The 22,393-nt window shown below is 46.8% G+C and overlaps 2 protein-coding genes across 3 annotated transcripts; both read left to right on the top strand.

The window, feature by feature from the left end:
* The first annotated feature begins 10,021 nt into the window (after positions 1–10,021).
* Nicn1 (nicolin 1) lies at positions 10,022–15,186 on the top strand. Of its 2 annotated transcripts, none has more exons than XM_004664237.2 (6): positions 10,022–10,233; positions 12,370–12,546; positions 12,776–12,889; positions 13,307–13,378; positions 13,949–14,053; positions 14,132–15,186. In XM_004664237.2, exons 1-6 carry the CDS (start codon positions 10,102–10,104, stop codon positions 14,171–14,173), a joined length of 642 nt encoding a protein of 213 aa, XP_004664294.2. In that variant the 5' UTR covers positions 10,022–10,101; the 3' UTR covers positions 14,174–15,186. The 2 variants fall into 2 exon arrangements, with proteins under 2 accessions (XP_004664294.2, XP_044992729.1); XM_045136794.1 differs by having other exon boundaries at positions 12,776–12,892.
* A 626-nt stretch (positions 15,187–15,812) lies between these two features.
* On the top strand, positions 15,813–21,483 carry Amt (aminomethyltransferase). The gene is made up of 9 exons (XM_004664233.2): positions 15,813–16,095; positions 16,188–16,355; positions 16,822–16,902; positions 17,850–17,981; positions 18,522–18,600; positions 18,909–19,054; positions 19,912–20,092; positions 20,444–20,599; positions 20,707–21,483. Exons 1-9 carry the CDS (start codon positions 16,006–16,008, stop codon positions 20,883–20,885), a joined length of 1,212 nt encoding a protein of 403 aa, XP_004664290.1. The 5' UTR covers positions 15,813–16,005; the 3' UTR covers positions 20,886–21,483.
* Positions 21,484–22,393: the final 910 nt, after the last annotated feature.

The raw sequence follows: 22,393 nt of genomic DNA, 5'->3' as shown, positions 1-22,393 counted from the left end.
AAACATGCTCCTCCAGACACAAAATGGCCTGGATATCCATGACCTCACAATGCCTGACACTACCTACACAAGACCATCATAATAGGAGGAAAAGATCATGACATTAAAATAAAAGAGAGACTGATTGAGAGGAGGGAGGGGATATAATGGAGAATGGAGTTTTAATTTTCTTTCTTTTCTTTTCTTTTTTTTTTTTCTTCGAGAATGGAGTTTTAAAGGGGAAAGTGGGCAGAGGGAGGGCATTACGATGGGATATTGTTTAAAATAAAGCAAGTTGTTAATAAAAAAATAAATTTTACAAAAAAGAATAACTGACTTGGAGACTGGAGAGATGGCTTAGAGGTTAAGGCACTTGCCTGCAAAGCCTAAGGACCCAGGTTGGACTCTCCAGGTCACAGGTAAGCCAAATGCACATGGTAGTGCATGCATTTGAAGTTCGTCTGCTGTGGCTAGAGGTCCTGGCATGCTCATATTCTCTGTCTCTCTCCCTCTCTCTGTCTTAAATAAATAAATAAGAAAAAAGATGGAGCACTAAGGGGATGGTTCTTAGTAAGAAAGAGAACCTGTCCCAGCCAATGGCATCAAATGTCACTAGAAACGCAAAGCCACTAGATGGCTATATTGTGCCCATCTTATCCTCTAAATATTTATGTCCATTTATTAGTGCTACTTTCACTTTTTTTTTTTTTTTTTTGAGGTAGGGTCTCATTCTAGCCCAGACTAATCTGGAATTGACTATGTAAGTCTCAGGGTGACCTAGAACTCATGGCAATCCTCCTACCTCTGCCTCATGAGTTCCGGGATTAAAGGTGTGTACCACCATACCTAGCTAAGAAAAATATTTTAAAAAAAATTAAAGCCAGGTGTGGTGGTGGTGAGGTAGGAGGATCACCATGAGTTTGAAGCCAGCCTCAGACTACATAGTGAAATCCAGGTTAATATGTGCTAAAGCAAGACCCTACCTCGAAAAACAAAACAAACAAAAAATATATATATTTAGGGCTGGAGAGATGGCTTAGTGGTTAAGGTGCTTGCCTGTGAAGCCAAAGGACCCACGTTTGATTTCCCAGTACCTACATAGGCCACATGCACAAGAGGGTGCATGCGTCTGGAGTTCATTGACAGTGGCTAGAGTCCCTGGAGTGCCCATTCTCTCTCTCTCTGTCTCCTCTCAGTGTGTCTCTCTTTCTGCTTGCAAAAAGTTTTTTAAAAAGTAAAAATAAATAGGGCTGGAGAGATGGCTTAGCTGTTAAGCGCTTGCCTGTGAAGCCTATGGTTCGAGGCTCAATTCCCCAGGACCCACGTTGGCCAGATACACAAGGGGGCACACGCATCTAGAGTTCGTTTGCAGTGGCTGGAATCCCTGGCGTGCCCATTCTCTGTCTCTCTAACTGGCTCTTTCTCTCTCTGTCATTTTCAAATAAATAAATAAAAATAAACAAAAAAAGTAAAAATAAATAAATAAAATTATTTATTTGCAAACAGTGAGACACACACACAGAGAATGGGCCCACCAAGGTCTCTAGCCCCTGCAAACAAACTCCAGCTCTTGTGCCACTTTGTGCATCTTGCTTTATGAGGGCACTGAGAATTGAATTTAGATGGTTAGGTTTTGCAGGCAAGCACCTTAACCACTGAACCATCTCTCTAGCCCTGCTTTCATTTCTGGTTGGAGAAGCTTCTCTTTTCAGATAGAGGTGGCTTCTATTAAGATTCAAAACTCATCAATGAACTGGGTGTGGTGGGGCACACCTGATTTTTCTTTGTTTTTCGAGGTAGGGTTTCACTCTAGGCCAGGCTGACCTGGAATTCACTATGTTGTCTCAGGGTGGCCTCAAACTCAATTGCCATCCTCCTACCTCTGCCTCCCAAGTGCTGGGATTAAAGGCATGCACCACCATGCCCAGCTATACCTTTGATCACAGCACTTGTGAGGCACATGTAAAAGGATTGCTGGTCTAGTTCGAGACCACCCTGAGATGACATAGTGAATTCCAGATCAACCTGTGCTAGAGTGAGACCCTACCTTGAACCCTCCCCCACCCCTTCCCTGGAAAAAAAAAAAAACAACAAAAAACCAGGAACTCATCAATGGGGCATGGTGGCTCATATATTTAATCTTGGGACTGTGGAGGTAGAGGTATGAGGATTGCCTTGAGTTCAAGGCCACACTAAGACTATATAATGAATTCCAGGTCAGCCTGGGCCAAATTGAGACCCTACCTCGGAAAAAAAAAAAAAAAAAAAAAAAAAAGGCAGTCTGAAAGCCAGGCACACCTTTAATCCCAGCACTTGGAAGGCAAAGGTAGGAGGATTGCGGTGAGTTCGAGGCCAACCTGAGACTCCATAGGGAATTCCAGGTCAGCCTGGGCTAGAGTGAGACCCTACCTGGAAAATCCAACAAAACAAAAACAAAAACAAAAACAAAAAAAAGGCAGTCTGTTAGCCTTGCCTCAAAAAACATTTTTTAAAGCTGAGCATGGTAGTGCACCCCTTTATTCCCAGCACTTGGGAGGCAGAGGTAGGTGGATCACTGTGAGTTTAAGGCTACCCTGAGACTACATAGTGAATTCCAGGTCAGCCTGAGCTAGAGAGTGAGAACCCACCTCCAAAAAACAAAACAAAAAACAAAACAACAACAACAAAAGGGCTGGAGAGATGGCTTAATAGTTAAGCGTTTGCCTATGAAGCCAAAGGTTTGAGGCTCGATTCCCCAGGACCCACGTAAGCCAGATGCACAAGGAGGCACATGCGTCTGGAATTTGTTTGCAGTGGCTGGAAGGCCTGGCGCGCCCATTCTCTCTCTCTGCCTCTTTCCTTCTGTGTCTGTCACTCTCAAATAAATAAATAAAAACAAAACAAATATATTTATGAAAACTGGAGTGATTATATTATAGTATGGCAAAACATTTAAAATGCGTGGTGGTGCACGTCTTTAATCTCAGCACTGGGGAGGCAAAGGTAGGAGGGTTGCTGTGAGTTCAAGGCCACCCTGAGAACACAGAGTGAATTTCAGATCAGCCTGGACTAGAGTGAAAAGCTACCTCGAAAAACCAAAATAAACAGAAACAAACCAAAACAACAAAAAACATAAAATTCTAAGTGTGGTAGCATATGTCTGCAATCTCAGCACTTACAAGGCAGAGGCAAGAGAATCATGAGTTTGAGGCAAGCTTGGCTATATAGAGAAATTCTGTCTCAAAAACAAAACAAAACATAAAATGTGTGTTCCAAGGAGCAAAAGAAGTTGGCGTTATAGACAGAAAAGGATTAAAGAGAGAAGAAATAGAACAAAATAAAAAGCAGATGTGTCATTTCAAAGGTACTTTCCTAAGAGAGTGGTTAGAGGGAAGCAAAACAAAAGAAAAAAATAACTGTTTACTTAATCTCAGGTTACCATTTTTGGGTAAGGATTAAGGCAGATGGAACTTGATTATCATGCCAATTGAAACTGTACTGTTTGGAAACTTTGGCTGCTATTTCTCTAATCCTGACTTCTTGGAAATTCAGATAACTAGCTTAGTTTCAGCTTGGTGATGTGAATTTTTAGTATGAGTGATCCCATTTTTATTTTTAGCTTAGTCTGCTGGGAATTAGTACAGGAATCTAGTCCAAAAACAATCACTTATTGCAATTTTATATAGGTGTGGTTTCGTTTGCATTTACTATGCTGCCATTTCTTTCTTTTCTTTTTTTTTTTTAGGTTTTTATTTATTTATTTGGGAGTGACAGACAAAGAGAGTAAGAGACAGATAGATAATGAGCACTCCAGGGCCTCCAGCCACTGCAAAGGAACTCCAGATGCATATGCCACCTTGTGCATTTGGCTTTCGTGGGTCCTGGGGAATTTGAGACTCAAACCGGGGTCCTTAGGCTTCACAGGCAAGTGCTTAACCACTGAACCATCTCTCCAGCCACCACCACCCCCCCTTTTCAATTAGAGACAGGGAGAAAGAGAGAAAAAAAGAGAGTGAGAATGGGCACACCAGGGCCTCTAGCCACTGAAAACAAACTCCAGATGCATGTGCCACAATATGCATCTGGCTTATGTGGGGCCTGGAGAAGAGTCATCCCTCTAGCCCATACAATGAAATGTTTTTGTTTTGTTTTGTTTTTTTTTGTTTGTTTTTAAGGTAGGGTCTTGCTCTAGCACAGGCTGACCTGGAATTTACTATGTTGTCTCAGGTGGTCTTGAACTCATGGTGAGCCTCCTAATTCTGCCTCCTGAATGCTGGGACCAAAGGCATGCAGCACCATGACCAGCCCATGCTGCCATTTCTTCTTTTATTTATTTTGGTTTTACACTAGCTCAGGCTGACCTGAAATTCACTATGTAGTCTCAGGGTGACCTCAAACTTGTGGCTATCTTCCTACCCCTGCCCTCAAGTGCTGAGATTAAAGGCATGTGCCACCATGCCTTGCCTTCTTTTATTTTTATTCTATTTATTTATTTATTTGATTTTTTTTTTTTTCGAGGTAGGGTTTTACTCTAGTCCAGGATGACCTGGAATTCACTGTGTAGTTTCAGGGTGGCCTTGAACTCATGGCGATCCTCCTATCTCTGCCTCCTGAGTGCTGGGATTAAAGGTGTGCACCACCACACCCCACTTTTTTTAATTAAAAAAAATTTTTTTGTATTTAATTTATTTATTTTTGGTTTTTCAAGGTAGGGTCTCGCTCTAGCCCAGGCTGACATAGAATTCACTATGTAGTCTCAGGGTGGCCTTGAACTCACAGCTATCCTCCTACCTCTGCCTCCCTAGTGCTGGGATTAAAGGCAGGCACCATCACACTCAGCTTTTTTTTTTTTTTTTTAAGAAATATTTAGGGATGGAGAGATAGTTCACTAGGTAAGGCACTTGCCTGAAAAGCTTGTGCCACCATGCCTGGCTCTTATTATTATTATTTTTTTTTTCGAGGTAGAGTCTCACTCTGGCCCAGGCTGACCTAGAATTAACTATGTAATCTCAGGGTGGCCTCAAACTCACAGTGATCCTCCTACCTCTGCCTCTGCAGTGCTGAGATTAGAGGCATGTGCACCACACCTGGCTCTTAAACTTTATTTATTGGCAAGAGAGATGGGGGGGGAGGGGAGAGAAAGAATGGGTGCTCCAGGGCGTACCAGAGTCCTTTATTTATTTTTCCCTTAAAAAATTTGGGGGCTTCCCAAAACATTACAGGCCATTGTCAAGGCCCTTAGTTTCCCACCAGAAATAGATGGCAAGACCCTATTGCTGAAGACTCCACATACTTGGCCTGCAAGGTCAATGAGAAACTCTCCTGGAGCTGAGCTGAAAACCTCCTCCATGTAGACCAAGTGACAGAAAGCTGGAAAAGCTATGCTGCATGCAATTCAATGGGGGAGAGAGAAATCAGTGAAGATACCCAGCAGTGGACACTGCAAGCCTTATATTTGGCCAGCCAGGCCAAATGAGCCAACTGATGCAATAGTTGCACATCTGTCATGGAGGAAATCAACTGCCCTCTAATTTTTATTAATTTTTTTTTGGTTTTTCGAAGTAGGGTCTCACTCTAGCTCAGGCTGACCTGGAATTCACTACAGAGTCTCAGGGTGGCCTCAGACCCACAGTGATCCTATTACCTCTGCCTCCCAAGTGCTGGAATTAAAGGCGTGCACCACCTTGCCCGGCTTTAATTTTTTTTTCTTTTCAATTTTTTTTATTAACAACTTCCATGATTATAAAAAATATTCCATAGTAATGCCTTCCCTCCCCCCACTTTCCCCTTTGAAACTCCATTCTTCATCATATACCCTTCCCCTCTCAATCATTCTGTGTTTTATTTTGATGTCATGATCTTTTTCTCTTATTATGATGGTCTTGTGTAGGTAGTGTCAGGCACTGTAAGGTCATGGATATCCAGGCCATTTTGTGTCTGGGGGTGGGGAGCATGTTGTAAGGAGTCCTACCCTCCCTTTGGCTTTTACAGTCTTTTTTTTTTTTTTTTTGAGGTAGTGTCTCACTTTAGCCCAGACCTGGAATTCACTATGTAGTCTCAGGGTGGCCTCGAACTCGTGGCGATCCTCCTACCTCTGCCTCCCGAGTGCTGGGATTAAAGGTGTGTGCCACCATGCCCAGACTCTTCCATTCTTTTTGCCACCTCTTCTGCAATAGACCCTGAGCCTTGGAATGTGTGATAGAGATATTACAATGCTAACACTCCTCTGTCATTTCTTTCCATCACCATGATGCCTTCTGAGACATCCCAAGGTCACTGCCATCTGAAAAGAGAAGATTCTCTTCTGAAAGTGAGAGTACTATTAATATAAGGATATGAACATTAACAGAAGTGCTAACTGGGCAGTTTGATGAGCATAGTAAATACATTTAGCCAGGCAGCAGCAGACATTACACCCCTACGGCTCATGACTACCCGTTTTAAGTTTTCAGTATCAGGGATGTATTCCCTCCCATGGAGCAGGCCTCCAGTCCAATTAGAGAGCAGTTGGTTTCCACCATGACAGACGTGCCATTATTGCACCCATTGGCTCATTTGGCCTGGCTGGCCAAATATAAGGCTCGCAGTGTCCACTGTTGGGTATCTTCACTGGTGATTTCTTTCTCTCCCATTGAACTGCATGCAGAATGGCTTCTTCCAGCTTTCTGTCAGCTGGTCTACATGGAGGTGGTTTTCAGCTCAGCTCCAGCAGGATTTCTCAGTGGCCTTGAAGCCCAAGTATGTGGAGTCTTCAACAATAGGGTCTTACCACCTATTCCTGGTGGGAAACCAAGGGCCTTGGCAACGGCCTGTAATGTTTTGGGGGCATCAGGGACCTCCCTGACCAACAACTCACTGGAAGGTATCCCATCCCTCTGCCCTCTAATACATCCCTGATACTAAAAGCCTACAACAGGGGTAGTAATGAGCCTAAGGGGTGTAACGTCTCCTGCTGTCTGGCTAAAAGTATATACTATGCTCATTAAACTTCCCAGTGAGCACTTCTCTTAATGCTCATACCCATATATTAATGCTACTCTCACTTTTGGTTAAAGAACCTTCTCTTTTCAGATGGCAGTGTCCTTGGGATGACTCAGGAGGCATCATGGTGCTGAGAAGAAGTGATAGAGGAGTGCTCAGCACTGAAATATCTCAGTCACACCTTCCATGACTCAGAATCCATTGCAGAAGAGGTAGCGGAAAGAATGTAAGAGCCAAAGGAAGGGTAGGACTCCTTAGAATGTGCTCCTCGAGACACAAAATGGCCTGGATATCCATGACCTCACAATGCCTGACACTACCTACAGAAGGCCATCATAATAGGAAGAAAAGATTATGACATCAAAATAAGAGACTGAGCCGGGCGTGGTGGCGCACGCCTTTAATCCCAGCACTTGGGAGGCAGAGATAGGAGGATCGCCATGAGTTCAAGGCTACCCTGAGACTACAGAGTTAATTCCAGGTCAGCCTGGACCAGAGTGAGACCCTATCTCGAAAAACCAAAAAAATAAAAAATAAATAAAAAAAAATAAGAGACTGATTGAGAGGGGGAAGGGATATGATGGAGAGTGGAGTTTCAAAGGGGAAAGTGGGGGAAGGGATGGAATTACCATGGGATATTGTTTACAATTATGGAAGTTGTCAATAAAATAAATCTTAAAAATTGGGGGCTAGAGAGATAGCTTAGCAGTTAAGATGCTTGCTTGCAAGCCTAAGGACCCAGGTTTGATTCACCAGTACCCACATAAACCAGATGCACAAGGTGGCACATGTGTCTGGAGTTCTTTGCAGTGGCTGAAGGCTCTGGCACACCCATTCTATCTACCTCCTCTCTCTCAAATAAATAAAATATATTTAAACAATTTGGAGCTGAAGAGATGGCTTAATGCTTAAGGCACTTGCCTGCAAAGCCAGAGGACCCAGGTTTGATTCCCCAGAACCCACATAAACCGGATGCACATGGTGGCACATATGTCTGGAGTTTGTTCACAGTGGCTAGAGGCCCTGACACAGCTATTCTCTCTTTCTCTCTCCCTATGTCCCTCATTCTCTCTCTCTCAAATAAATAAATAAATAATAAATAAAATATATCCAAAAAAAATTGAGCCAGGCGTGGTGGTGCACACCTTTAATCCCAGCATCAGGAGGCAGAGGTAAGAGGACCACCGTGAATTTGAGACCACCCTGAGACTAAAGAGTGAATTCCAGGTCAGCCTGGGTTAGAGTGAGACCCTACCTTTAAAAAAAAAGGAAAAAAACTTGGCTGGGCATGGTAGTCTACTCCTTTAAACCTACCACTTGGGAGGCAAAGGTTGGAGGATTGCTGTGAGTTTGAGGCCAATCTGAGACTACATAGGGAATTCCAGGTCAGCCTGGTCTAGAGTGAGACTCTACTTTCAAAAACAACGACAAAAAATGTACATATATTTTATTTGCAAATAGGGAGAGATAGAAAGAAGAGAAACAGATAAAGAGAATGGGTACACCATGGTCTCCAGCCACTGCAAAGGTATTCCACATGCATGTACCACTTTGTGCATCTGGCTTTAAGTGGGTACTGAGGAATGGAACTTGGGTAGCTAGGCTTTGCAGGCAAGGGCCTTAACCTCTGAGCTATCTTTCCAGCCTCTTATTTCTCCTTATTTATTTATTTATTTACTTATTTTTGAGGTAGGGTTTCACTCTAGTCCAGGCTGACCTGTAATTGACTATATAGTCTCAAGGTGGCCTTGAACTCATGGCGAGCCTCTTACCTCTGCTCCCAAATGCTGATATTAAAGGCATGTGCCATCACATCCAGCATTTTTTTTTTTTTTTCAGATAGGGTCTCGCTGTAGCCCAGGCTGATATTGAACTCAATCCTTCTACCACTCAATCCCTAGTGCTGGGATTTAAAGTGTGTGCCACCATGCCAAGCGCCACATCTATTAAAAAAAAATTTTTCTTTTAAGGGAGACTCTTGGGTGTGGTGGCACTTGCCTTTAATCCCAGCACAGGTAATAGGACTGCTGTGAGTTCAAGGCCACCCTGAGACTACAGAGTGAATCCCAGGTCAAGCTGGGCTAGAGTGAGAACCTACCGTGGCAAAACAAAAAGAAAGAGAAAGGAAATTGCACCACTAGCCACTGCAATTGAACTCCAGATATGTGAGCCACCTTGTGTGTCTGGGGAATTGAACCTGGGTTCTTAGGCTTCACCAGCAAACGCCTTAACCGCTAAGCAATCTCTCCATCCCCACAATATCTAGTTTATTTATTTATTATTTTTATTTGAGAGCGACAGAGAGAGAAAGAGGGAGAGGGAGAGAGAGAGAGAATGGGCACACTAGGGCTTACTGCAAAGGACCTCCAGACGCACGCGCCCCTTGTGCATCTGGCTAACTTGGGGAATCGAGCCTCGAACCGGGGTCCTTAGGCTTCACAGGCAAGTGCTTAACCGCTCAGCCATCTCTCTAGCCTCACCATATCTATTTTTAAATTTGTATTGTATTTTATTTGTTTGAGAGAAAGAGAGAATGGGTGTGCCAGGGCTTTTAGCCACTAAATGAATTCCAGATGCATGTGCCACCTTGTGCATCTGGCTTACGTAGGTCCTGGGGAAATGAACCTGGGTCCTTTGGCTTCACAGGCCATCTCTCCACCCCCACAATATCTTTTTTTTTGGAGGGGGTGGTTTTGGAGGTAGGGTCTCACTCTAGCCCAGCCTGACCTAGAATTAACTATGTAGTCTCAGGGTGGCCTCGAACTCATGGCAATCCACCTACCTCTGCCTTCCGAGTGCTGGGATTAAAGGCATGTGGTACCACTCCCTGCCAATATCTATGTTTCATTCCTGTTGGCTAGTCACTATGTTCATGGCTTATGCCTCCAGTAACAATCGCTGGATGGCTCAAGACAGCAGCGTTAGGGATCGTTTGACGGTTGCCGGGCGCGGTCCGCAGTCAGCTCTAAAGCGGGTGGTGATTGGCTGAAGAAGAACTTCCGCAGACACTTCCGATAGCCTGGGCATCGATGATTGGCTGGCCCAAGCGAGCGCGAGGGCTCCCGGGTGTTGTAGTTCTTCGGGCTCGGCTGGGGAAGCGAGTGAGGATTAGTGGTGGGAGGTTGCAAGCTGTGATTGCGCTTGTTCGCAGCCGCTGGTGTCATGTCCCGGGTGTTAGTGCCCTGTCATGTGAAAAGCACCGTAGCCCTTCAAGTAGGCGACGTGCGGACCTCCCAGGGTCGGCCCGGCGTGCTGGTCATCGATGTCACCTTCCCCGGCGTCGCGCCTTTCGAGGTGAGAGATTTGAACCCCCCGTGGGCGGGACCAGTGCTCTTGGGCAGGGAAGGTTGGGCACTTGGGCGTTTCCCAGTTTTTTTTTTTTTTTTTTTTTTTTGCTTGTTTGTTTGTTTATTTTTACCCAAAGCTTCTGCTATGCCTCTGGCTCTTGCGATTTAATCATTTGCTTATTTCACCAGAAACCTTGTACAATCCTTGCTAGAGTAGAGCTTCCTGTCTTGTTCTCTTCAACATCGCTTTCCCAAATCCAAGGTATTGCTGAAAATACGATTATGAACCAAGAGGGGCATTTTGTTTCCGGCCATATAGCAGGGTATACTGAAGCCTATATCTTTGCTATTACTATTGGCCTGGCATTCAGGACCAATCTCCCTCTCTGTGCTCCACTTGCCCTACAGGCCAAATGTGTGTGTGTTTTTTTTTTTTTAATTATTTATTTATTTATTTGAGAGCGACAGACACAGAGAGAAAGACAGATAGAGGGAGAGAGAGAGAATGGGCGCGCCAGGGCTTCCAGCCTCTGCAGACGAACTCCAGACGCGTGCGCCCCCTTGTGCATCTGGCTAACGTGGGACCTGGGGAACCAAGCCTCGAACTGGGGTCCTTAGGCTTCAAAGGCAAGCGCTTAACCGCTAAGCCATCTCTCCAGCCCCCAAATGTGTTTTGTGGTACAGTGTGGCTATACAACCGTCCCCCTTCCTCCCTCCCCCAAGTTGTTTCTTAGCATCTGTTGGGAAAGTTAAAGGAATCTACCCTGGAAAACCTGAGTCAGTAGGCTTGAGATAGATCCTTGATATCTGTATTTTATTTTGGGGTGTGGAATGGGGGAAGGGTTCAAGGTAGGGTCTTAGTTTAACCCAGGCTGGCCTCAAACTCATTGTAATACTCCTACTCAGCCTTTCTGAGTGCTGGGATTAAAGGCATGTGCCACCACTCCCAGCTGGCTTTAACTTTTTTTTTTTTTTTTTGAGGCATGTTCTCACTCTGGTCCAGGCTGACCTGGAACTCTCTGTAGTTCCAGGTTGGCCTTGAACTCACAGCACTCCTCCTACTGTTGCCTCCCTAGTGCTGGGATTAAACGTGTACACTACCATTCCTACTACACACTAGACTTTGCATATGCTACTTTTACATTACCTACCTTTGTTGGTCCACTTAAGTGTACTCATCCTCTTTTGGGCTCCATACGTACATATTCTTTCTGCTTCCTCTAGGGTTAGAATTCTGACTTATTTTATATTTTTTTGGGGGGGTTTTGGTTGGTTGGTTTTTCGAGGCAGGCTCTCACTCTAGTCCAGGCTGACCTGGAATTTACTCTGTATTCTCAGGGTGGCCTTGAACTAATGGCGATCCTCCTACCTCTGCCTCCCGAGTGCTGGGATTAAAGGCATGTGCCACCACGCCCGGCTGTTTTAATTTTCAAAAAAATTTTTTGTTTATTTATTTGAGAGCTACAGAGAGAGAGAGAGAAAGAGGGGGAGAGAGAGAGAGAGAGAGAGAGAGGGAAGGAGGGAGAGAATGGGCGCGCCTGGGCTTCCAGCCACTGCAAATGAACTCCAGATGCGTGCGCCCCCTTGTGCATCTGGCTAACATGGTCCTGGGGAATCGAGCCTCGAACCGGGGTCCTTAGGCTTCACAGGCAAGCGCTTAACCGCTAAGCCATCTCTCCATCCCTGTTTTCTAAATTTTTTTATTTACTTATTTGAGAAAGAGAGATAAAGAGAAAGATACACACACACACACAGCAATAGAATAGGGGTGCCAGGGCCTCCTGCCCCTGCAAACAAACTGCAGACACATGGGCCACTTTGTGCATCTGGCTCTATGTGGGTACTGAGGAATTAAGCCCAGGCAATCAGGTTTTACAAGCAAGCACCTTTAACCGCTAATCCATGTCTCCAGCCCAGGAGTGTGACTTCTGATGGCATTTTGGATATGTGGTAAGATCTCCTGTCATGGTTTGTGTGTATGACTTGCTAGACTGTAAGCACCTGTAGGATAGCAAAACTGTGTTTGTGCCTTAGTTGTGCTTATTGAATTGTTTTAGCAGAAACACAGAATTCCCAGTGAAAGGATGAGATGGTATCATTGGGCTTGGGTCTGATTTATCATGGTGGGTTGTGTGTGCTCTAGTTGCAGGAGATCACATTTAAGAATTACTACACAGCCTTTTTAAGCATCCGTGTCCGCCAGCAGTCTTCAATGCTCACACCGGGCAAGTGGGTAACCTGCCTGCGGGACTACTGTCTGATGCCTGATCCACACAGTGAAGAGGGAGCCCAGGAGTATGTATCTCTGTTCAAGCACCAGGTCAGCTGGACCTCCACATAACCAGGTTTGGGGACTGCACCAGAACAGTGGGAGAAGAAGGCAGCAAGCCTGGATCGGGCTGGGGCTTCCAGGCAGGTGCCTTGGAAGGACAGCTGTTGTTTCCTTCTCAAAGGCTTGGGGAGGTAGCATCTTGGGTTAATGCTGGTTGGGAGGTTCTTAGGCAGTGAGTTGGGTCTTTGCTGGGTTCTTGTGCATGTGTCTATGTCAGATGCTGTGTGACATGGCCAGAGTACTGGAGCTGCGCCTGATTCTGAGGCAACCATCACCTCTATGGGTATCTTTCACCTTGGAGGAGCTGCAGATCTACCAGCAGGGACCAAAGGTAATGAGTATCCGAGAGGCAGTGCCTGGTCTTTTCCCTAAGAGGCTTCTGGATGTAGCTGGGAGAGCTGAGGCATTTGGGTGGGTGATGGGTAAAGTTGGTGAGACCCAGAAGGAAGTCTTCCTGGAAGTTAACTGGGTGTGAATGTGGAATTTCATAATTAGAGGTGAGGTTCTGTCTGCTGTCTACCCCGACCTCAAATCACTTTCAGAGATTGAACTTTCAGGTGTTGAGAGACACTTTATTTCTTATGTTCTTGGGTTCTCCTGCTGCATAACAGGAAAACTTAGTAATCTTACTGTCTCCTCGGGCTTGTATGGGCCTGAGCAGGGTTTTCCCATAGTCTAGGTTGAGGGATCTTTTTCTCTGCTCTCAGGTGTCAGGGCTCACTTAGGACATTGTGCCTTTGCTTTGCAGAGCCCTGCTGTGAACTTCCCCAAGTGGCTTTCCCACCCAGTACCCAGTGAACAGCCTGCACCCCTCCATGAGGTAAGCTCTCACCATGGGTAAGAACTACAAATAAGGCTGCATGGTGGCGCACGCCTTTAATCCCAGCACTCGGGAGGTTGAGGTAGGAGGATTGCCATGAGTTCGAGGCCACCCTGAGACTACACAGTGAATTCCAGGTCAGAGCTAGAGTGAAACCCTACCTCAAAAAAAAAAAAAACAAAAAAAAAACTACAAATAAATGGCTGTGATATCCTGCACATGTATACACGTAGACCTTTGTAGGAATTTGGGGCTGCCTGAGGATGCAGCTCAGTGATTGAGCACTTGCCTAGCATACACAAGGCTCTGAATTAATTTCTCAGCACCACAAGAATCTGGGAATAGACCCAGCGCCACTGATTTACTTTGTCTCATTTTCTTGGGTGGTCTGTGGGATTTGGGACATCTCCAGTGTGGGCCGGATTGCTTACTGGACACATGACCTTAACCTCATGTTCCATAAGTTATTCAGTTACTCTTCTCAGATAGAGGGCCTCATAGCCTAGCTTGGCCTCTATAGGTCACTGCTGGGCAAAGACTCATGGCCACTGACCCCTCCTTTTGGAGCAGGGTCTCCCAGACCCCAGCAGAGTATCCTCTGAGGTGCAGCAGATGTGGGCGCTGACAGAGATGATTCGGGCCAGTCACACCTCCACAAGGATCGGCCGCTTTGATGTGAGTGAGTGATTGTGTCCCTCTGTTTGGCTTGCATTGCTTTGAGAAGGTCAGAACTGATGGTCTCTTGTATTGCAGGTGGATGGCTGCTATGACCTGAACTTGCTCTCCTACACTTGAGTGACAGCTATTTCCCGACACATTGGTCTCCTGTGCCCGCCCAGACATGGTTTGGGCCACCAGAGGCTGAAGCTTGTTCCCTGTGCATCCAAGTTCTATGTGGGTCACATTGACAAATTCAGAATTCTTAGGGCTCACCCAGTTGCTTCAGCATGAGTTCCTGGCAGGGGTACGCACTCTTATCTTTCTCTGTCTGCAATGCAAATTCCGTCTCTTAACCTAAAAACACTCTGGTTCTACTTGTTAAGAATCCTTGAGCATCCTCCACCCATTTTGCCAACATGCACACCCACCCCTGTTGGCTACGGGTTCAGTTCCCCTACTAAGTCCTACTGAGTACAGTGGGCTGGAATAAAACTGCTGTATCTAGCCCTGGAAGGCACCTCTGCCCTGTCAAGGTCTTAGCCTGAGGAATATATGCCCCATTCCTTCTGCTTCCCCTAGTGCCCCCCCATACCCCATGTTCTAACCACAAAAAGAAATTTCCTGCTTAAACTCTATGTAACCTGCCTTGGAGACAAAGCTGGAGATTTGAAGACCCTGAGTCTGAGGTCCCTAAACTGGCTCCTGAGTGTGTTTTCTATTGAGTCTGAGAACCAAACCTGTAGACTGTCTGCCATCTGACATAGCCCAGAGCACAGGATGCATGCCCCTCTTCTAGTTGCTTCTTTCTAGTCATGATGAGAGAACAACCTTGCCTTGAGGGAAATGGGGGAACATTCCAAGTGAGGGTCTCACTGGTCCCTTTTGAGAGGCTAAGGTTCTCTGTTACCTTAGGCCAACTACTGAATCATGCAGGCTACCTGCATTTCCTGTGCTAAAATTCTGCTTCCTGATGGGTGCAGTGGAGCACATCTTAAATCCAGCATTTGAGAGGCAGAGGTAGGAGGATCGCTGTGAGTTAGAGGCCACTCTGAGTACATAGTGAATTCCAGGTCAGCCTCAGCTAGAGGGTGACCCTACTGAGAAAACAGAAACCAACCAAAAAAAAAAAAAAAAAAAAAAAAAAATTCTGCTTCCCTCTGGTTCCTGCTTCTGGGAGCTATTATGAAGTAATGTTACAAGGTGCCTCACACCTGGAAAATGAGACATGTGTATGATCAACAGCTCTTTGGAGAAGTTCAGCCACCCCCTGTTTGAAAGTGGGGGCTTCACTTGCAGGATCACTTATTTAGCACCACCCAGTTTCTCCTAGAAGGGTGATGGCCACGGTCTTGGGAACAATGGTCCTAAGTTCATATGACCAAAGAGGGCCCTGGGATAGCAGAGACCATACTTCATTCACAGCTGTGTCCCCCAAGCTTCCAGCACTGGGTCTGATGGGCAAGATCAATAAATACTTGTTGAATGCATAACTAAGAGCTGGCTGCCTGTGTCTGCTTAATGGGAGAGCCGGAAATACTGCATGAGGCCAGACTACAAGGGTACTGTGCCTGTAAATCTGGCTTCACCCTCTTGTGACCTCTTCATCTCCCCCACCCCTATTTGACATGAATGTGTAATTCAGGTCTTTCAGCCATTTGCAGAACTTTGACCTTCTGGAGGCTGGACAGTTCACAGGGAGGGTCTAACACCCAGCTCTGCTTCTGGACAGTCTAACCAGCTCATATCTGCCTTACTTGCTTTGGTTAGCCAGAAGGAAGAGCCTGAGGCTGGAGTGCTTCACAGTACTCCCAGCTTTAAACTCAGCCTGCCCTCTGGGCTTCCCACCCCCCTCTGGTCCCTCTCGCGCTGCAAAGACCTGCCCCGGTGGGGGTTTGGACTACATCTCCCGGCGTGCCTGGCAGAGTGGTGGACTGTGTGTGCGTCGTCTGCACCAGTTGCCAGTGACAATGCAGAGAGCTGTGCGCATGGGGGCCTCTCTGGGCTTTCGCCTGCAGGCACTCCCTTTGGCCCTGGGTCGCTCTTTCAGTTGTTCACAGGTGGGATAAAGGGAACTGCTGACTTTGGAGGGCGGGGGAGGGAGGCTGCTGGGTCCTGGGGACCTGGTGGCATTAAGCCTGGCTGCCCACAGGACGTGCTCCACAGAACTCCACTCTATGACTTCCACTTGGCCCATGGAGGGAAAATGGTGGCCTTTGCGGGGTGGAGTCTGCCTGTGCAGTACCGAGACAGTCACGTTGAGTCGCACATGCATACACGCCGCCACTGCTCGCTCTTTGACGTGTCCCACATGCTGCAGGTGAGCCAGAGAAGTACCAGCTGCTGGATCAGGCCCTAGTCCACTTGCACAATGCTGTGCTAAGGTGTCTTATGCAGAAACTATGAATGTTAAGAAAAGCAGATGGCTGACTAACTCAGAGAGTCTTCAGATCATTTCCTCTAATCTTTCCTCCTTGCTCCCATTGTGTAGTTTTAACAGCCTGGGTTTGCTAGAGCTCACACCTACTGTGCTGGGAACTGGAAATTGGTTCATTATCTCAGTCAGATGCTGCGTCCTATTAAGTTTCCTTGCCCCTTAGTCATACCTAGGCTGGGAGATGTGGAGGGATAAGGGGGTAAGGCCTCTGCCACCTCCAGAACCAAAAGACTAGTCAGTCACTTCTGAGCTTGACTGCTCTGTGGATGGATGGAGGATGCTTCTCTGTTTAGTGGCTTTTCAGGTTGCAGCTGTTGCAGTGACCTAAGGCTTTTGATATCTTCTCCAGACTAAAATATTTGGCTGTGACCGGGTGAAGCTGTTGGAGAGTCTAGTGGTTGGAGACATTGCTGAATTAAGGCCAAATCAGGTGGGCCCTTTTATTTACTTCTGCTCAATGGCTGTTTTGAGTCATGACCCAGGCAAGCAGGTTAAGTATCCACTTCAAGTTTGAGACACACAAAGTTGGGTAAGATGTGTCTTTGCAGGGCTTGCTATCTTGAGGGATGGGGTCATTTCCAGACACCCAGCCAAACTTGGAATGGAGGCCATCCCAGCCTTATTACACCAGGCTATGAAGCCAGAAACCAAGGTTTATGTGCAGTTTTCTGTTCTCTCATGCTGTAAGTCCCCTTGCTATTAAAAGTGTGGCCCCTAAAGTAAGCTCACCACCTTCTAGGAACTTGAATTTTCAGGATCCCCAGGTGATTCGTGTGACTTCTCAGCTGCAGGCTCTTTATTTATTTACTTATCTTTTGTTTTTTTGAGGTAGGGTCTCACTCTAGCCCAGGCTGACCTGGAATTCACTATGGAGTCTCAGGGTAGTCTCGAACTCAGGGCGATCCTCCTACCTCTGCCTCCCGAGTGGTGGGATTAAAGGCGTGCACTGCCACGCCCGGCTTAGGTTCTTTATTTATCAAACGTGGAGGTTATGGCCAGCTTCACAAAATGTTTTGGGAATACTGTGAAAGAATGCCATGGGAGCATATGGGATAGTCTTTGAAGCTTTTAACCTAGGAGTTGAGGGATGGGTGGAGTTATCTGGGTAGGACAAGCAGTGGCTCCTAGGGATCAATTCATGTGTGAGATGAGGATCTCAGTATTGAGTAGGAAAGGATACAGAGGTTCCACTAGACTGGAGAGGCCCTCTAAAGGTGGGGTGGGGTGAAAATTTACTTGGCACATGAGGATCCAAGACTCTGGATTTGAATTTTGCATCTTTTACCCTGCTCATGAGTTTGTGGTAGCTGAGTGGTGTGTCTAGCTCCCCGTTGGTCGCTTGGTTTAAGAGGTAAAGACTCTTTACTTTGATGCTAGGGAACACTGTCACTCTTTACCAACGAAGCTGGAGGTATCTTAGATGACTTGATTGTGACCAATACTTCTGAGGGACACCTATATGTAGTGTCCAACGCTGGCTGCTGGGACAAGGACTTGGCACTCATGCAGGTACGGTTGCTTTTTTTTTTTTTTTCTTTTGGTTTTTCAAGGTTAGGTCTCACTCTAGCCCAGGCTGACCTGAGATTCACTATGTCCTCTCAGGGTGGCCTTGAATTCAAAGTGATCCTCCTCCCTAGTGCTGGGATTAAAGGTGTGTGCCACCATGCCTGCTCAGTTGCTTTTTGTTCTAAGAACTACCTTCCTTGTTCATAAAGCAGCACCCTAAAATAGACCTGGTGTAGCCAAGGGGCTCAGAAAATGGCTGAGTAAATGAGCAGGCCTTCCATAGACCATGCCAGGGTTTGGTGGTGGAGACTAAGGGAGGTGAGGAGATAATGCTGATTCTGTCCCCTAAGTGAGTATCTTCTGGTGAGGGTAAAAAATGTGACAGAGCTGGACTTAGGTCATTCCTATCATCCACTAGCCATGTGACCTTGTAAGCTGGGAACTAGCCCATTCTCATTGCCCACCTCTACATTATCCAGCTAATGGTAGGTGCTCTGTAAGTGACCTCAGACATTGATGTGCTGTTTCTGTCTCTTATTTCAGGACAAGGTCAAGGAGTTTCAGAACAGGGGCAGTGATGTGGGCCTGGAGGTGATAGATAATGCTCTATTAGCCCTGCAAGGTAAGAGGACTGGGCTGAGTCTAGAACTAGCCTGTCTTCCTGGCCTCATTTATGGCTTAGCACGGAGGCCTTGCCATATGAAGATGTGGACATCATCATACTTGTGTGCCGTAATTCTAAAGTTAGGTATCTTTTCTCTCCCCTCACCAACTGTACAAGCTCCATGGGCTAGGGACAAGGACCACTTCTCCTAACTTGGAGAGTAAGACAGGCTCAGGGTGGGTTGTGCTTCCTCAGAGCTATAGTCCTGCTGTGGCTTTGAGGGGTGCTGGGCTCAGGATCCTTGGTTATTGGCTCTTTGGGCCCAGGACCCACTGCAGCCCAAGTACTGCAGGCTGGTGTAGCAGATGACTTGAGGAAACTGCCCTTCATGACCAGTGCTGTGATGGAGGTGTTTGGTGTGTCTGGCTGTCGTGTGACCCGCTGTGGATACACAGGAGAGGATGGTGTGGAGGTATGTATGGTAAGCTGGGTGTGGTGGCGCATGCCTTTAATCCCAGCACTTGGGAGGCAGAAGTAGGATGATCACCATGAGTTCGAGTCAAGGCCACTCTGAGACTACATAGTGAATTCCAGGTCATCTTGAGCTACAGGGAGACCCTACCTTTAAAAAAAACAAGGGGGGAGGGAAGGCGCTAGAAAGATGGATTAATGGCCGGGCGTGGTGGCGCACGCCTTTAATCCCAGCACTCGGGAGGCAGAGGTAGGAGGATCACCGTGAGTTCGAGGCCACCATGAAACTCCATAGTGAATTCCAGGTCAGCCTGGGTTAGAGTGAGACCCTACCTCGAAAAACCAAAAAAAAAAAAAAAAAAAAAAAAAAAAGGATTAATGGTTACGACACTTTCCACTTTCCTGTGAAGCCTAAGGACCTAGGTTCAATTCCCCAGTACCCATGTAAGTCAGATGCACAAAGTGGTGCATGTATCTGGAGTTCTTTAAAAAAAAAGAAACAATGGGGAGCTGGCTGGGCATGGTGGCTCACACCTTTAATTCCAGCACTTGGGACACAAAGGTAGGAGGATTGCCATGACTTTGAGGTCACCCTGAGACTACATAGTGAATTCCAGGTCAGCCTGGATCTAAGTGAGACTCCACCTTGAAAAACCAAAGCAAAATAAAACAGCAACAAAAAATGGAATGGCTGGGATATAACTTAGTGATAACTTAAAGTGGCAGTGTTTGTTTAGCATGAACAGTGTCCTAGGCTCAATCTCCAGCACTTCAAAAAGTACTGGGGGGGGGGGGCAGTGGTTGCAGGACTCAAGACAGAGAGAAACTGCCCACCTTGCTCTCTGGTCCTCTGTACAGATCTCAGTGCCAACTTCTGAGGCAGTCCACCTGGCAACTGCTCTGCTGGAAAACCCTGAGGTGAAGCTGGCAGGGTTGGCAGCCCGGGACAGCCTGCGCCTCGAGGCAGGACTCTGCTTATATGGGAATGACATTGACGAGCACACCACACCCGTGGAGGGCAGCCTTGGCTGGACACTGGGTGAGTTGTGCTAGCATTCAAGGGTTCCTGGAGGTTCAGGTGACCTGTAATGAAACCAGCCTGTCCATCCCTGCGTCTAAATTAGTTATATATGCCGGAGCAAGTGAGTCAGCCTTCTGAGCTTCCATTTCTTTTAAGGTTACCACTATGGGTTTCCCTATTACAAACTGAGGACCCTTAGCATGGCTTCCAAGGATATGAGGTGGTTGGCTAATTGCAGTGCAGGGGAGGAATACAGCCTGAAGGAGCCCAAGTGAAGCTTGATGGATGCCATTTGGGGTCCTTACAGTAAGCACCTCATGGACAGAACTTCTACAGAGTGCAGCGTAGGTCTGTTGTGTTATGTTATAGGAAAGCGCCGCCGAGCTATTATGGACTTCCCAGGAGCCAAAGTCATTGTTCCACAGCTGAAGGGCGAGGTGCAGCGAAGACGTGTAGGGTTGATATGTGAGGGGGCCCCAATGCGGGCACACAGTCCCATCCTGAGCATGGAAGGCACCATGATTGGTAGGTAGATCGTGGGGGTGGGTGGGGGGGAGCCCTTGCCACTTTTCCAAGAGGGTGAGGGCCTGACCTGGAAGGGTGATGTGGACCCATGGCCTATGCCTGGACAGGTACTGTGACCAGTGGCTGCCCTTCGCCCTGCCTGAAGAAGAATGTGGCAATGGGTTATGTGCCATCCAAGTACAGCCGGCCAGGGACACAGCTGCTGGTGGAGGTGCGCAAAAAGCAGCAGATGACTATGGTTAGCAAAATGCCCTTTGTGCCCACAAACTATTATACTCTCAAGTGAGGATGGCCTGTGGCCCCCAGAAGTCTCACCTTTAATGCTGTTCTATAGATTTTAGTCAGAACAGTGAAACAGAACCGGTGATGGAGAGCTAATTGGACCTTTGCACTGAGCTGGTTGAGGGGCCAGCTTGTCTATCCTTTGCCCAACACATTCCAACTTCAGGACCCCACTTCCCAATGACAGATTAGCTTATCCAGTGTGCTGTTTAGTCCACAATCTCACTGACCCACTCTGCTAGGTGCTGGCTTGGAGCAAAGGCTTCATCTTTGTGGGGAAGGTAACAACTGTCCAGGCTATCGTAGCACAGTTTCCCAAAGGGTTGTTACTATGGGCAGGGTGGGCCTAGGCCACCTCCTCTGCTTTGCTCCCCACGAGTTCATACTGTTACCTTTCCCTGGGCAGTTTATTCTTTAACTTGAGGGTGGCTGAGCAGACATGGGTTCACACTTCCACATTCCCCAGCCAATTCAGCCTGTTGCCCAGTAGTGTTGTCCATGGCACACTCACTACCTGGGCTCACCTTTTCTGTTGCTGCCTATAACTGGAATTTACTGACTCCAGAAAAACAATTAAAGGAACTTTTTTCCTTTTCACTTGCCATGGTCTGCTTCATTGTGTTTTGTTCACAGGGGTCCTGAGGTCCAATATGATAATTACTTTCCTGGCCTCCAAGATAGGCTTAGATTCCTTTGAAAAGGGCCAGGTCTATAAGAACCAACAGGGCTGTAGACACCTGAAGTCCCTTCTTGTGGAAGCAGAAGGATGAGGACTTTAAGGCCAGCCTTGGCTACATAGTAATTTGGCTTGGATATATAGTAAGTTGGAGGCCAGCCTGGGCAACACAAAATCCTATCACAAAACAAAACAATAAAAAAGCAGGGTATGGTGGCTCACAGTTTTAATCCTCACATTTAGAAGGCTGAGGTAGGAGGGCTGGAGAGATGGATCAGCAGTTAAAGTGCTTGCCTGCAAAGCCTTAAGGACAGGGGTATGATTCCCCAGTACCCACATAAGGCCACATGCACAGTGGCACATGCACACATGCATTTGGAGTTCACTTGGAGTGGCAAGTGGCCCGGCCATGTCCATTCTCTCTGTCTCTCTTCTATTTCTCTCTGTTTGCAAATAAATAAGTCCCCTATCCCGAGGTAGGGTCTCACTCTAGCTCAGGCTGGCTTGGAATTCACTCTGTAGTCTCAAGATGGCCTCAAATTCACGGCGATCCTTCTACCTCTGCCTTCCAAGTTCTGGGATTAAAGGCGTGTGCCACTCTGCCCAGCTAGGCTATTTTTTTTTTTTTTTTTTTTTTTTTAAGGAAGGCTGAGGTATGAGTATCCTTATGCGTTCATGGCTAGCTTGGGCTACAGAGTACATTCTAAGTCAACCTGGGCTAGTGTGAGACCCTACCATGAAAAAGAAAAAGATAGCCAGGTATGGTGGTTCATGCCTTTAATCCCAGCACTTGAGAGGTAGAGGTAGGAGGATCGCCATGAGTTGGAGGCCAGCCT

The sequence above is a fragment of the Jaculus jaculus genome, chromosome 17, assembly GCF_020740685.1.
Source record: "Jaculus jaculus isolate mJacJac1 chromosome 17, mJacJac1.mat.Y.cur, whole genome shotgun sequence".
Lineage (NCBI taxonomy): Eukaryota > Metazoa > Chordata > Mammalia > Rodentia > Dipodidae > Jaculus > Jaculus jaculus.
The sequence above is the reverse complement of the archived record's forward strand: the minus strand, read 5'-3'. Positions and strand labels throughout refer to the sequence as shown.